The sequence below is a fragment of the Microcaecilia unicolor genome, chromosome 5, assembly GCF_901765095.1.
Source record: "Microcaecilia unicolor chromosome 5, aMicUni1.1, whole genome shotgun sequence".
In the NCBI taxonomy this organism is placed as follows: Eukaryota; Metazoa; Chordata; class Amphibia; order Gymnophiona; family Siphonopidae; genus Microcaecilia; species Microcaecilia unicolor.
This window is the reverse complement of record NC_044035.1, coordinates 114,509,221-114,524,267: the sequence shown is the minus strand read 5'-3', so window position 1 is coordinate 114,524,267 and position 15,047 is coordinate 114,509,221. Positions and strand designations below refer to the sequence as shown.

Sequence of the window (15,047 nt, the reverse complement as noted above, 5' to 3'; positions counted from 1 at the left end):
CCAGTCCTGGTCCCTATGTCATCCGGTATCCAGTAAGTCCTGCCGGCTACTCGAACCCAGGAGCTCAACTCCTGGGGGGGGCTTAGTAGCTAAGTGCAGGTGAAGCTGTGTGGACCAGTCCGGTGTGCTCCAGTCCAGTGTTCCAGTCCTGTGTCCTCCAGTCAACACATAAAAAAAAGAGAGACCCAATCTTAACCCTCAAACTGCAAAGCTTTTTTTGTATATCCACTACCAGGGGGGTGGTGGTTACCACTTCCCCCCATATCTTTGTGGATTTATTAATTACTAGTATAAAAGGCCCATTTCGGTAGGCAATGAAACGGGCGCTAGCAAGGTAATCCCCCCTCTCCCGCAGCGTCCCTCCTGTCTCCCCTGCCCCCCCTGCAGCCACCCATCTGGTCTCATGACCCCCCTTCCCCACCAACCCTCCTCTTCCCCTGCAGCCACCCATGTGCAGCGGCCCTCCTCTCTCCCCTGCCCCCCCTGCAGCCACCCATGTCCAGCGACCCTCCTCTCCCCCTGCCCCCCTGCAGCGTCCCTTCTGTCTCCCCTGCCGCCACCCATCTGGTCTCAGGACCCCCTCCCCACCTCCTTCTTCCCTGCCCCCCCTGCAGCCATCCATGTCCAGCGACCCTCCCCTCCCCCTGCAGCCACCCATGTCCAGCGAGCCTCCCCTCCCCCCTCGGTTCATCATCAAAGCCCCTCCGCCCCGGTACATCACCCAAGCCCCTACCCCCTCCCTTCGGCACATCAACCCCCTCGCCACCCGCAGCCGCCAAGACTAATGCTGTCCGGCCGCTGCTGCATCTCCTGTTGAACAGCAGCGGCCGGTACAAAGAGAAAAAAGCCAAAAAAAGACTTTAAACCTCAAACACGGCTCCGTAGACAGCCATCTGGCATTGGCTGTCTTCTCTGCAGCCGCTCCTCCTCTCCCCTCTGACGTCGCTGTGCTCCTCCAGGGTCTTCCTGCAGGGGTAGTGATGTGGAGGGGAGAGGAGGAGAGGCTGCAAAGACGACAGCCAAAGCCAGATGGCTGTCTACGGAGCCACGTTTCAGGTTTAACATTTTTTTTTGGCTTTTATCTTTTTGTACCGGCCGCTGCTGCTCCACAGGAGAAGCAGCAGCTGCTGGACAGCGTTAGTATTGGCGGCTGCGGGTGGCGAGGGGGTTGATGTGCCCGCTAGGGGGGGTAGGAGCTTTGGTAAAGTGCTGGGGGGACGGTCCGCGTGTTTCCCTACTCCTCCCCCTCCCTGGCTCGCGGTTTTGCAGGGCAGGGGCTTGGTTGTTGCACCGAGGGGGGGCACTGACAGCTGTTTCCCAGGCAGGGGGAGGAGTAGGGAAACATGCTCCGCGTGTTTCCCTACTCCTCCCCTTGCCTGGGAATCAGCTGTCAGTGACGTCACTGATGTCAGTGCATTCTAAGCTGCCTAGCAGACCACCTCCGAGGGAGGCACGGTCCCAGGCCCATTAGAATGTTGGAGGTGAGAATTATTATATAAGAAGATTGGTCCTAGGTAATATAGCATTTGAAAGCTATCAAAGGTGAGGTGGGCGGGTTGGTGAGAACTATCAGCCTGCTGTCCTCGGAGAATACCTGCTACAGGTATGTATCTTTCGCCTTCTCCGAGGACAAGCCCAGGAGGACTACTCTGTTATGATGAAATTTAGTATAAGGAGCGTGAGCTACCAAGGCTTGAAGCTCACTAACTCTGCGAGCTGAAGTGACTGCCACCAAGAAAATGACCTTCTAAGTCAAGTACTTCAGATGGCAGGAATTCAGTGGCTCAAAAGAAGGTTTCATCAGCTGGGTGAGAATGACATTGAGATCCCATGACACTGTAGGAGGTTTGATGGGGTGGGCTTTGACAAAAGCAAACCTCTCATGAAGTGAACAACTAAAGGCTTACCTTCCACACAGTAATGGTATGCACTAATCGCACTAAGATGAACCCTTACAGAGTTGGTTTTAAAACCAGACTCGGACAAGAGCAGAAGGTATTCAAGCAGGGTCTGTGTAGGACAGGAGTGAGGATCTAGGGCAGTGATGGAGAACCTTTCAGAGACCGAGTGCCCAAACAGCAACCGAAAATCTAATTATCTATCGCAAAGTGCCAGTACTCATTATGGGCGGGGACACCACATTTGACTCCACCCCTATGATAGCCACACCCCTTACACCAGCCATGGCACATATAAACAGACATCATTGAAAATATACTAGTATAGGAGAAAAAAAACAACATGATTTTTTTTCCATTATAAATCATTTCTGTAAGCTGTTACAGCTCCAGTATACCCAGTGCAAAATAAGACAGCAGATGTAAGTTCTCAAATTGGACATATTCCAAACACTAAAATTAAATAAAATGATTTTTTCTACCTTTATTGTCTGGTGATTTTGTTTTTCTATCCATATTGGTCCTAGTCTCTGATTCTGCTGCTCTCTATCTGTTCTCTTAACTTCGTTTCCAGGGCTTCCTTACCATTTATTTCTTTACTTTCCTCCTTTCTTCTTCATTTCTTGCCCTCCATCCATGTCCTGCCACCCACCTCTACCCTGCAGCCAACCATGTCCAGCCACCCTCCTCTCCCCCCTGCCCTCCCTCCCACCCAGCAGCACCCAGTACTAGGCCTCCCTCCCATCCAGCACCCAGCATCAGGCCTCCCTCCCTCCCAGCACCAGGTCGGCCTCCTTCCCTCCCTCCCACCCACCAAGCACCAGGCCGCCCGCCCTCGCTCCCTCCAACCAACCAACCAAAGAAGCACCAGGCTGCCCGCCCACACTCCCTCCCAGCACCAGGTCTGCCCGTGCTCCCTCCCACCAAACAAGCACCAGGCCGCCCGCCTTCGCTCCCTCCAACCAACCAAGGAAGCACCAGGCCGCCCGCCCGCGCTCCCTCCCACCAACCAAGCACCAGGCTGCTCGCCCTCGCTCCCTCCAACGAACCAAGGAAGCACCAGGCCGCCCGCCCGCGCTCCCTCCTAGCAGCAGGGCCCCCCCTCCTCCGAAATTTAAAAGGCGTACCTCCGCCTATGGGGCGGGACCAGAGCTTGAGAGACAGAAGGGAAGACCGAAGGCGCATCGAGCAAAGAGCACGCGAACACGCTTTTCGCTGCCGACGCCACCTTAACCCGGAGGTACGCCTTTTAAATTTTGGAGGAGGGAGGCCCTGGTGCTGGGAGGGAGGGAGCACGGGCGGGCAGCCTGGTGCTTCCTTGGTTGGTTGGAGGGATGGCGGGCGGCCTGGTGCTTGGTTGGTTCGTAGGAGGGAGGGAGGCCGGCCTGGTGCTCAGAGGGAGTATGGGCGGACCAGCGACGGCACGCGTGCCAACAGAGAGGGCTCTGCGTGCCCTCTCTGGCACGCGTGCCATAGGTTCGCCATCACTGATCTAGGGCCTTGCTGTCACACCAGACGGCAAACCTCCTCCAGAGAAAAAAGTAACTCTTCTTAGTGGAATCTTTCCTGGAAGCAAGCAAGACACGGGAGACACCCTCGGAGAGACCCAAAGAGGCAAAATCTACGCCCTCAACATCCAAGCCATGACAGCCAGGGACTGGAGGTTGGGATGCAGAAGCGCCCCCTCGTTCTGAGTAATGAGGGTCAGAAAACACTCCAATCTCCACGGTTCTTCGGAGGACAATTCCAGAAGAATAGGGAACCATATCTGACGCGGTCAAAAGGGAGCGATCAGGATCATGGTGCCACGATCTTGCTTGAGTTTCAGCAAAGTCTTCCCCACCAAAGGTATGGGAGGATAAGCATACAGGAGGCCTTCCGCCCAATCCAGGAGGAAGGCATCCGACGCTAGCATGCCGTGGGCCTGAAGTCTGGAACAGAACTGAGGGACCTTGTGATTGATTTGAGTGGCAAAGAGATCCACCAAGAGGGTGCCCCACACTTGGAAGATCTCGCGTACCACTCTGGAACTGAGCGACCACTCATGAGGTTGCATTATCCTGCTCAATCTGTCGGCCAGACTGTTGTTTATGCCTGCCAGATACGTGGCTTGAAGAAATATGCCGTTCCGGCGAGCCCAAAGCCACATTCTGACGGCCTCCTGACACAGGGGCGAGATCCAGTGCCCCCTGCTTGTTGATGTAATACATGGCAACCCGATTGTCTGTCTGAATTTGGATAATTTGATGGGACAGCCGATCCCTGAAGGCCTTTAGAGCGTTCCAGACCACTCGCAACTCCAGGAGGTTGATCTGCAAACCTTTTTCCTGAAGGGACCAACTCCCTTGGGTGTGAAGCCTAGCGACATGAGCTCCCCACCCCAGCAGAGACGCATCCGTCGTCAGCACCTTTTGTGGCTGAGGAATTTAGAAAGGATGTCCCAGAGTCAAACTGGACCGAACTGTCCACCAATGAAGGATTGGAGAAAACTCGTGGTCAGCAGGACTACGTCCTCTAGGTCCCCAGCAGCTTGGTACCACTGAGAAGCTAGGATCCATTGAGTTGATGTCATGTGAAGGCGGGCCATGGGAGTCACATGCACTGTAGAGGCCATGTGGCAGAGCAATCTCAACATCTGCCGAGCTGTGATCTGCTGAGACGCCCGTACCCAGGAAACGAGAGACAGAAGAGTGTCGGCAGGCAGGCACGAGCCATCTGAGAGTCCAGCAGAGCTCCTATGAATTCTAGCTTCTGGACTGGAAGAAGGTGGGACTTTGGATAATTTATCACAAACCCTAGTAGCTCCAGGGTCGAATAGTCATCTGCATGGACTGTAGAGCCAATCGTCAAGATAAGGGAACACGTGCACTCCCCAGTCTGCATAGAGACGCCGCTACGACAGCCAGGCATTTTTGTAAACACCCTGGGTGCAGAGGTGAGACCAAAGGGTAGCACACAATACTGAAAATGCCGTGTTCCCAGACGGAATCGAAGATACAGCGAATGATACATACCTGTAGCAGGTGTTCTCCGAGGACAGCAGGCTGATTGTTCTCACGACTGGGTTGACGTCCACAGCAGCCCCCACCAACCGGAAGGAAACTTTGCAGGTGGTCCCGCACGCAGGGCACGCCCACCGCACATGCGTGGCCGTCTTCCCGCCTGTGCGTGACCGTTCCCACTCAGTTGAATGACAAGCAAAATAATGAGGAAATCGCAACTCCAAAGGGGAGGAGGGAGGGTAGGTGAGAACAATCAGCCTGCTGTCCTCGGAGAACACCTGCTACAGGTATGTATCATTCGCTTTCTCCGAGGACAAGCAGGCTGCTTGTTCTCACGACTGGGGTATCCCTAGCTCTCAAGCTCACTCAAAACAAGAACCCAGGTCAATTTAACCTCGCAATGGCGAGGGCATAACAGAAATTGATCTACGAAGAACAACTAACTGAGAGTGCAGCCTGACCAGAAAAAAATCGGGTCCTGGAGGGTGGAGTTGGATTCAAACCCCAAACAGATTCTGCAGCACCGACTGCCCGAACCGACTGTCGCGTCGGGTATCCTGCTGGAGGCAGTAATGTGATGTGAATGTGTGGACTGATGACCACGTCGCAGCCATGCAAATCTCTTCAATAGTGGCTGACTTCAAGTGGGCCACTGACGCTGCCATGGCTCTAACACTATGAGCCGTGACATGACCCTCAAGAGCCAGCCCAGCCTGGGCGTAAGTGAAGGAAATGCAATCTGCTAGCCAATTAGAGATGATGCGTTTCCAGACAGCGACCCCCTTCCTATTGGGGTCAAAAGAAATAAACAATTGGGCGGACTGTCTGTAGGGCTGTGTCCGCTCCAGATAGAAGGCCAACGCTCGCTTGCAGTCCAATGTGTGCAACTGACGTTCAGCAGGGCGGGTATGTGGTCTGGGAAAGAATGTTGGCAAGACAATTGACTGGTTAAGATGGAACTCCGACACCACCTTTGGCAGGAACTTAGGGTGAGTGCGGAGTACTACTCTGTTATGATGAAATTTGGTATAAGGAGCATGAGCTACCAGGGCTTGCAGCTCACTGACTCTATGAGCTGAAGTAACTGCCACCAAGAAAATGACCTTCCAGGTCAAGTACTTCAGATGGCAAGAATTCAGTGGCTCAAAAGGAGGCTTCATCAGCTGGGTGAGGACGACATTGATATCCCATGACACTGCAGGAGGCTTGACAGGGGGCCTTGTCAAAAGCAAGCCTCTCATAAATCGAACGACCAAAGGCTCTCCAGAGATGGCTTTACCCTCTACACGGTGATGGTAAGCACGAATCGCACTGAGGTGATTCCTTACTGAGTTGGTCTTAAGACCAGACTCTGATAGGTGCAGAAGGTATTCAAGCAGGTTCCGTGCAGGACAAGAACGAGGTTCTAGGGCCTTGCTCTCACACCAAACGACAAACCTCCTCCACTTGAAAAAGTAACTCTTTTTAGTGGAATCCTTTCTAGAGGCAAGCAAGATGCGGGAGACACCCTCAGAAGCAAAGTCTACGCCCTCAACATCCAGGCCATGAGAGCCAGAGACTGAAGGTTGGGGTGCAGAAGCGCTCCGTCGTTCTGAGAAATGAGAGTTGGAAAACACTCCAATCTCCACGGTTCTTCGGAGGACAACTCCAGAAGTAGAGGGAACAAGATCTGACGGGGCCAAAAAGGCGCTATCAGAATCATGGTGCCGTGGTCTTGTTTGAGCTTCAGTAAGGTCTTCCCCACCAAAGGTATGGGAGGATAAGCATACAGGAGGCCGGTCCCCCAATGGAGGAGAAAGGCATCCGACGCCAGTCTGCCGTGTGCCTGTAGTTTGGAACAGAACAGAGGCAGCTTGTGGTTGGTCTGAGAGGCGAAAAGATCCACCGAGGGGGTGCCCCACTCTCGGAAGATCTTGCGTACCACTCTGGAATGGAGCGACCACTCGTACGTTTGCATGACTCTGCTCAGTCTGTCGGCCAGACTGTTGTTTACGCCTGCCAGGTATGTGGCTTGGAGAAGCATGCCGAACTGGCAGGCCCAAAGCCACATCCCGACGGCTTCCTGACACAGGGGGCAAAATCCGGTGCCCCCTTGCTTGTTGATATAATACATTGCAACCTGATTGTCTGTCCGAATTTAGATGATTTGGTAGGACAGCTGATCTCTGAAGGCTTTCAGCGCGTTCCAGACCGCTCGGAGCTCCAGGAGGTTGATCTGAAGATATTGTTCCTGGAGGGACCACAGTCCCCGGGTGTGGAGCCCATCGACATGAGCTCCCCATCCCAGGCGAGATGCATCCGTCGTCAGCACCTTCGTGGGCTGCGGAATTTGGAATGGACGTCCCAGGGTCAAATTGGTCCGAATTGTCCACCAGTGCAGCGAATTGCGGCAACTGACGGACAGGCGGATGACATCTTCTAGATTCCCGGTGGATGGGCACCACTGGGAAGCTAGTGTCCATTGAGCAGATCTCATGTGAAGGCGAGCCATGGGAGTCACGTGAACCGTGGAGGCCATATGACCCAGGAGTCTCAACATCTGCTGAGCTGTGACCTGCTGAGACGCTCTGGTCTGAGAGGCAAGGGATAGAAGGTTCTGCGCCCTTGCTTCAGGAAGAAAGGCCTGAGCCGTCTGAGAATTCAACAGCGCTCCTATGAATTCCAGAGATTGGACTGGCTGGAGATGGGACTTCGGGTAATTTAGCACAAACCCCAGCAGCTCCAGAAGGTGAATAGTGCACTGCATGGACCGAAGAGCTCCTACCTCTGAGGTGCTCTTGACCAGCCAATCGTCGAGATACGGGAACACGTGCACCCCCAGCTTGCGTAGATACGCTGCAACCACCACGAGACACTTCGTGAACACCCGTGGTGCCGAGGCGAGCCCAAAGGGCAGCACACAATACTGAAAATGCCGTGTCCCCAAACGGAATCTGAGATACTGTCTGTGAGCTGGCAGTATCGGGATGTGAGTGTAAGCGTCCTTTAAATCCAGGGAACATAGCCAATCGTCTTTCTGAATCATTGGTAGAAGGGTGCCCAAGGAAAGCATCCTGAACTTCCCTTTGACCAGATATTTGTTCAGGCCTCTCAGATCTAGGATGGGGCGCATCCCCCCTATTTTCTTTTCCACAAGGAAGTACCTGGAATAGAATCCCTGCCCTTCCTGCCCGGGTGGCACGGGCTCGACCGCACTGGCGCTGAGAAGGGTGGAGAGTTCCTCTGCAAGTACCTGCCTGTGATGGGAGCTGAAGGATTGGGCTCCCGGTGGGCAATTTGGTGGAGTGGAGATCAAATTCAGGGTGTATCCGCACCGCACTATTTGGAGAACCCACTGGTCGGAGGTTATAAGAGGCCACCTTTGGTGAAAAGCTTTCAACCTCCCTCCGACCGGCAGGTCGTCCGGTACGGACACTTTGATGGCAGCTATGTTCCCATGGATCCAGTCAAAAGCCCGTCCCCTGCTTTTGCTGTGGAGGCGCAGGGGGCTGCTTAGGCGCACGCCGTTGACGGGAACGAGCGTTATCCCGCTGGTGGAGCTGTTCTACCACCTGTTCGACTTTCTCTCCAAAAATGTTATCCGCACGGCAAGGTGGAGTCCGCAATCCGCTGCTGGATCCTATTCTCCAGGTCGGAGGCACGCAGCCATGAGAGTCTGCACATCACCACACCTTGAGCAGCGGCCCTGGACGCAACATCAAAGGTATCAAATACCCCTCTGGCCAGGAATTTCCTACAAGCCTTCAGCTGCCTGACCACCTCCTGAAACGGCTTGGCTTGCTCAGAAGGGAGCTGGTCCACCAAGTCCGCCAGCTTCCGCACATTATTCCGCATATGGATGCTCGTGTAGAGCTGGTAAGATTGAATCTTGGCCACGAGCATGGAAGAATGGTAGGCCTTCCTCCCAAAGGAGTCTAAGGTTCTAGCAAAGTATGCTCCCTAGAACTCTTCGCCTTCTTCAGGGCCAGATCCACCACACCAGAGTCGTGAGGCAACTGAGTGCGCATCAGCTCTGGGTCCCCATGGATCCGATATTGGGATTCTATCTTTTTGGGAATGTGGGGATTAGTTAGAGGCTTGGTCCAGTTCGCCAGCAATGTCTTTTTCAGGACATGATGCATGGGTACTGTGGACGCTTCCTTAGGTGGAGAAGGGTAGTCCAAGAGCTCAAACATTTCAGCCCTTGGCTCATCCTCCACAACCACCGGGAAGGGGATGGCCGTAGACATCTCCCGGACAAAGGCCGAGAAAGACAGACTCTCGGGAGGAGAAAGCTGTCTTTCAGGGGAGGGAGTGGGGTCAGAAGGAAGGTCATCAGACTCCTCGTCAGAGAAATATCTGATGTCCTCCTCTGCCTCCCACGAGGCCTCATCATCGGTATCAGACACAAGTTCACGGACCTGTGTCTGAAGCCGTGTCTGTCTCGACTCCATGGAACCACGGCCACGGTGGGAGCGTCGAGAGGTGGACTCCCTGGCCGGCAGCAGCGAAGCTCCCTCCGCCGACGTCGTCGGGGAGTCCACCTGGGAGGCAGCCGAAACCGGTACCGTAAGCGGCACCGGTACCGGGGACCTCACCCTGGGCAAAGGGCAAGCTGTCGCCTCACTCGACGGCACCGGTGGCGCAAACACCCCCGGTACCGGAGGAGAAGGGCGCAACAGGTCTTCCAGAATGCCAGGAAGAACGGCCCGGAGACTCTCGTGCAGAGCGGCTGTAGAGAAAGACTGGGAAGCCGGTGCAGGCGTCGAGGTCAGAATCTGTTCCGGGCATGGAGGCGGTACTGGGCTGTCCGAGGTAGAGCGCACCGACACCTCCTGGATGGAGGGTGAGCGGTCCTCCCGGTGTCAATGCCTGCTGGGTGCCGACTCCCTCGGCGACCCAGAGCTCCCGGTACCCAGTCGGAAGGTGACCGGTGACGATGCTTCTTCAACTTCTTTGAGCGAAGCATGTCACCGGAACTCCCCGGTACCGATGAGGAGGACGTTGAATCCAGACGTCGCTTCCTCGGGGCCGGGGCCGAAGATGGTTGATCCCGGGGGGGGGGGGGGGGGGGGGGCTGTACCGCAGGAGCCCTCAGGGCAGGAGGAGACCTACCCGAAGGCTCACCGCCACCAGCAGGGGAATGGACAGCCCTCACCTGCACTCCAGACGAAGCACCACCGTCCGACGACATCAGCAGCAGAGGGGGTCCCGATACCACCGACGCCCTCTTCCGAAGCCTCGGTACCGACGATGCAGTCGATGCCGATGCTGTCTCCGAAGACTTCGGTGCTGCCGACACCGATGCACCCGACGAATCTCTCGATGCTGATGCCGTCGAAGCGCCGGAGAACAGAACGTTCCACTGGGCCAATCTCGCTACCCGAGTCCTCTTTTGAAAAAGAGCACAAAGACTACAAGCCTGCGGGCGGTGCCCAGCCCCCAGACACTGAAGACACGAGGCATGCCTATCAGTGAGCGAGATTACCCGGGCACACTGGGTGCACTTCTTGAAGCTGCTGGAAGGCTTCGATGTCATGGGTGGAAAAATCGCGCCGGCGAAATCAAAATTCGCGATGATGACACGAGGCACCGAGACAAAAAGGGGGGGAAAAACCCGTACGGGCGGCCAACAAGGCCGCTGCCGAAAGCGAAAGAAAACTTATGCTGGGAAGAAGCTAGAAATATGGGAAAAAGGTCTCTCTCTTTTTTTTTTTTTTTTGTGAAAACACGAAAGACGCGCGAGGGTCCTCTGAGGGGCACGAAACAGCGGCAAAAACACGACCGTCCCGAGCGTGGACAAAAGAAGACTGACGAACACGAGCCGGTTCGGGCGGGAAGACGACCGCGCATGCGCGGTGCGCATCGGCGCGCGAGGAATAGCAAACGTCTTTGCTAGTGAAGATTCCGATTGGAGGGGGTGCCGTGGACGTCACCCATCAGTGAGAATAAGCAGCCTGCTTGTCCTCGGAGAATTATATTTATACAGCACTAATTTATAAAGTAATTTATCAATAGAAATCAAACAAAATAAAACATGGAAAAGAAAATAAGATGATCACTTTTGTTATTGGACATAATTTAATACATTTCTTGATTAGCTTTCGAAGGTTGCCCTTCTTCCTCAGATCGGAAATAAGCAAATGTGGTAGCAGATAGTATATATAAGTGAAACATCCAAGCATTACTTTGACATTCTGACAGGGTGGGAGGGTGGGGGTGGGCAGGAGGTATGCATGGGGACATCAAAGCATTTCATTGATATTCAAAAACAGGATGGGTGTGGGTAGGTGAGAGGAGGGTGATAAACAGAGAAATACAATTTACAATTTAAGAATGTGAATTGTCATAATCCTAGCCAAATAACTTATTTTAAGACATTTCAAACACGGAGGGGTTCTATGATTTAATTTTAAAAGTACTTTTCTATATTGTGATTTATGTGTATGTATAGGCTTTTATAAAGTTACCTACCTGTTGTACACGTAAAATTGTATGCACACCTGTATGTACAAAATTTATGTACATAGCACAGCGTTGCAGAGGATGTGAGAGGTGGAGGGGAGAGGAGGTAGATTGGACTAAATGCAAATATTTTTGTATTTCATAAAGCATTAAAATTTCCTCAAAACATTTATACATACTAATTATAAGATTTAATTTTGTATGGATTACTTCGGTGGGGTAATTTTCAAAAGGAAATTATGCAAAAGCATGAGTTAAGGGGGCCATTATAAAATTACCTCCTAAGCCTTTAGTTCACAATACTAAACCAATGGTAAACCATAATCTCTCTATATAAAAGGCAACACCAACGTTCTATGAAGCCTCCAGATGGAAGTGTGAAGGGGGAGAGATATCTGGTTTCCCCATGAGTGTCTGCCCCGCCCTCTCTGTAACACAGTCACTGAAGGAAAACAGCAGAGCAGGAAATCAAATCGCTGGCTCTGTAACAGTGAAAGACTCAGAGGGGGGAGGGGAGAGAGGCCAGAGGGCAGGGACACACACACTCCCACATGCACACAGAAGAAAACCTTGATAGCCCCCGTTTCATTTGCATCAGAAACAGGGCTTTTTTACTGAAGGACTCAGAGGGGGGAGGGGAGAAAGGGCAGAGGGCAGGGACACACACACTCCCACATGCACACAGAAGAAAACATTGCTAGCCCCCGTTTCATTTGCATCAGAAACGGGGCTTTTTTACTAGTATATTAATAAGATTACTAGATAAGTTCCGGATTGGTGGAAACATACTTAGCTGGATCAAGGGTTCCTAACCACAAGAACATATCAAGTAAAATCAAAATCAAACATACCACCATGGAAAGCAAACTGCGGAGTACCACAAGGATCACCGTTATCACCCATCCTCTTCAACCTAATGATGATCCCACTAGCCAAGGCCTTATCCAACCAAGGCCTTAAACCTTTCATCTATGCAGACGATGTCACAATATTAATTCCTTACAAATCTAAACTGACATAAATCACCAACGAAATCAAGATCAGCTTGAACATCATGGACTCTTGGGCAAATGCATTAACTAAACAAAGAAAAAACACACAGTCTCATCCTCTCATCCCTACACAGCGCGGATAACCCCACAATTATCAACACCCCAGATTACACCCTCCCTATCTCAGACAGCCTGAAAATCCTCGGCGTTACAATGGACTGCAACTTAACACTAGAGAGCCGATGTCTACAACAAAGAAAATGTTCCGCTCAATGTGGAAACTCAAACGCGTGAAACAATTCTTCCTGAGGGGAACATTTCGCAACCTGATACAATCAATGGTACTAAGCCATGTAGACTACTGCAATGGAATTTATGTGGGATGCAAAGAACAAACCTTAAAGAAACTTCAGACCGCTCAAAACACGGCAGATAGACTTATCTTCGGAAAAACGCGATTTGAAAGTGCAAAACCCCTTCGCGAAAAACTACACTGGCTCCCAATCACAAAACGCATTGCTTTCAAAATATGAACTCTGGTTCACAAAATTATCTACAGTGAAGCTCCGGGATACATGATAGACTTGATCGACCTACCAACTAGAAAAACATCCGAATCAACACAAACGTACCTAAATCTGCACTACCCAAGCTGCAAAGGACTCAAATACAAATCAACTTACATGTCCAGTTTTTCCTACATAAGCACACAACTGTGGAATGCATTACCAAAAGCTTTGAAAACAATGAACGACCACCTAAAGTTCTGGAAAACACTAAAAACTAACCTGTTTAAAAAGGCATACTCTACCGATCCAACATAAATGCCTGATCTCTGCAACACAACAAAACTAAAGAACGAAATGGACATAACACAACTCCTCCGTAGTACGATTCCCTAGTGTGGCTGTGCCACATGAACTTTATCTTACCACAAAATCACTTTGTATTTGTTTACACTGGAGTCTGTAAAGCCTCTCCAGTACTATGTAAGCCACATTGAGCCTACAAATAGGTGGGAAAATGAGGGATATAAATTCAAATAACAACATGAAAATATTGGTTGGTGGTCTATCACAGTTATAAAGAAGAGTCTGCTTTTCGCAAAAGAATCCCTTGAAATTTAAAAGGTTCACAAACGTTTTCTCCATATTTAAATTATAAAAACACAATATTTAAAAATAGGTTGAAGCATGAAATATTGCTATTGAAAATAGTGGGTCTGAGCTATTAAGATATGATATATAAGCTTTACTAACTTGTCTTCTCTTCTGTCAATCATACTCAGCTGCTGCAGGGTTGTGGCAATATCATGGGGACACATTCCAGTAGCACGGCTTATTCCCTTGATGCTGATGTGCTTTTCATGGTGGCAAAAAAGATACTCTAATATGACACTTTTCCAATAGGCCAAATATGAGAGACGACCAAGATCAGACAATGGCTTTTCAGGGGATCCCACCTGTCCTTCTCTTCTAGAAAGTAAATAACCTTGCAGAGGAAAAAGAGAACACACTTTAATGAAACAAATCATCTTATGAACGGATGATAGTGTGTTTGAAGACAAACACATGACAGAAATGTCAAAGTGCAAAACACGATAGTAGAGAGGAAAGTCATCAACTTTGTAAACATTAAAGCTCTCTCTTACCAGTGTTTTATTTTGATTATTTTTTGAATAAAGCTTACTTTTCTGTGTCTAAGTATTTTCTCTCTCTCATATATATATATACATATATACATACATACTTAGACAAAATGGGAAAAACCTGTAGTATATCAAGCCCTAAACGGCTACAAAAAATGTCAAAATAAGGATAATTGCATTTACAGTTAGTAATGTAGTATGTTTAATATCTGCTGTTATAACTTCTTAAAATTATGTTTAGTCTGGTGGCTTGCTTCCATTCCCACAGCTTTCCAGCTCAATCTCAAATAACTTCTATTGAGGCTAAGATGCCAAAAGCCTTCATTAAAACTACCCAGGCTATTTCTATTTGAAGAGCTTAGTTCCAAAATCTGGTAAATGTGAAAAGCTGTTTTTCAGATAAATGAGTCAATAATTCTAGCCAATATAAGGAATTTCTCACTGAATATCATATACCTTACGAATAAATGCTTTTAAGTGTATATTTCACACATCATATGGTAATCTATGAAGAAAGTCTGTTTCCGGTATAAATTGTAACAGGTTTTGGAAATAAGCTCTTCATTTTTTTTAACCCTGCATAATACCTCATATTAAGAGTTATGCATTATGTGGTGCTGAGATCAGGAATTCTAAAATGTGTCCACAGCTTACTTGTCGGAGTAGATATCCAATCAATATGGACAGTATTCTTACCCCCTCCTATTCATTTTAATCTTTCAACAATTCTCTTCATCACTTGCCATCCTCCTTCAAGCAGCTCTTTTTCTCTCAATCTTTTCTCCACCCGCTGCAGCTCTCACAATCGTCTCCTTCTTTGACTCACCCTCTTGCAGCTCTGCATGCACACTGTGAACTCTCTTTTTCTCTGGGCCCTGACGTGGATCAAAAAATAAGCTCTCCTCCTGATCCAAGTGGATATCAGACCACCAGCCATCAAAATCCTACTGACCTAGGCAAGTGGATTTCTGAAAACTTGGGAGGGATTACAATACAGATACAAGACTTAAAAATCCAGTTCAAATGACCCATCCAACTCTCTACAAACAAATATTTGCAAAAA

General features: G+C 50.4%; 1 protein-coding gene across 6 annotated transcripts in view; it reads right to left on the bottom strand.

Annotated features, from left to right (window-relative positions):
* The window catches only part of KAT6B (lysine acetyltransferase 6B), a 364,617-nt gene that overhangs the window by 42,122 nt on the left and 307,448 nt on the right, over positions 1–15,047 (bottom strand). For all 6 annotated transcript variants that reach the window (XM_030203217.1, XM_030203216.1, XM_030203215.1 and 3 more), the window contains one exon: positions 13,596–13,827. In XM_030203217.1, coding sequence (XP_030059077.1) covers positions 13,596–13,827 — 232 coding nt within the window. The remainder of the gene's footprint in view (positions 1–13,595; positions 13,828–15,047) is intronic.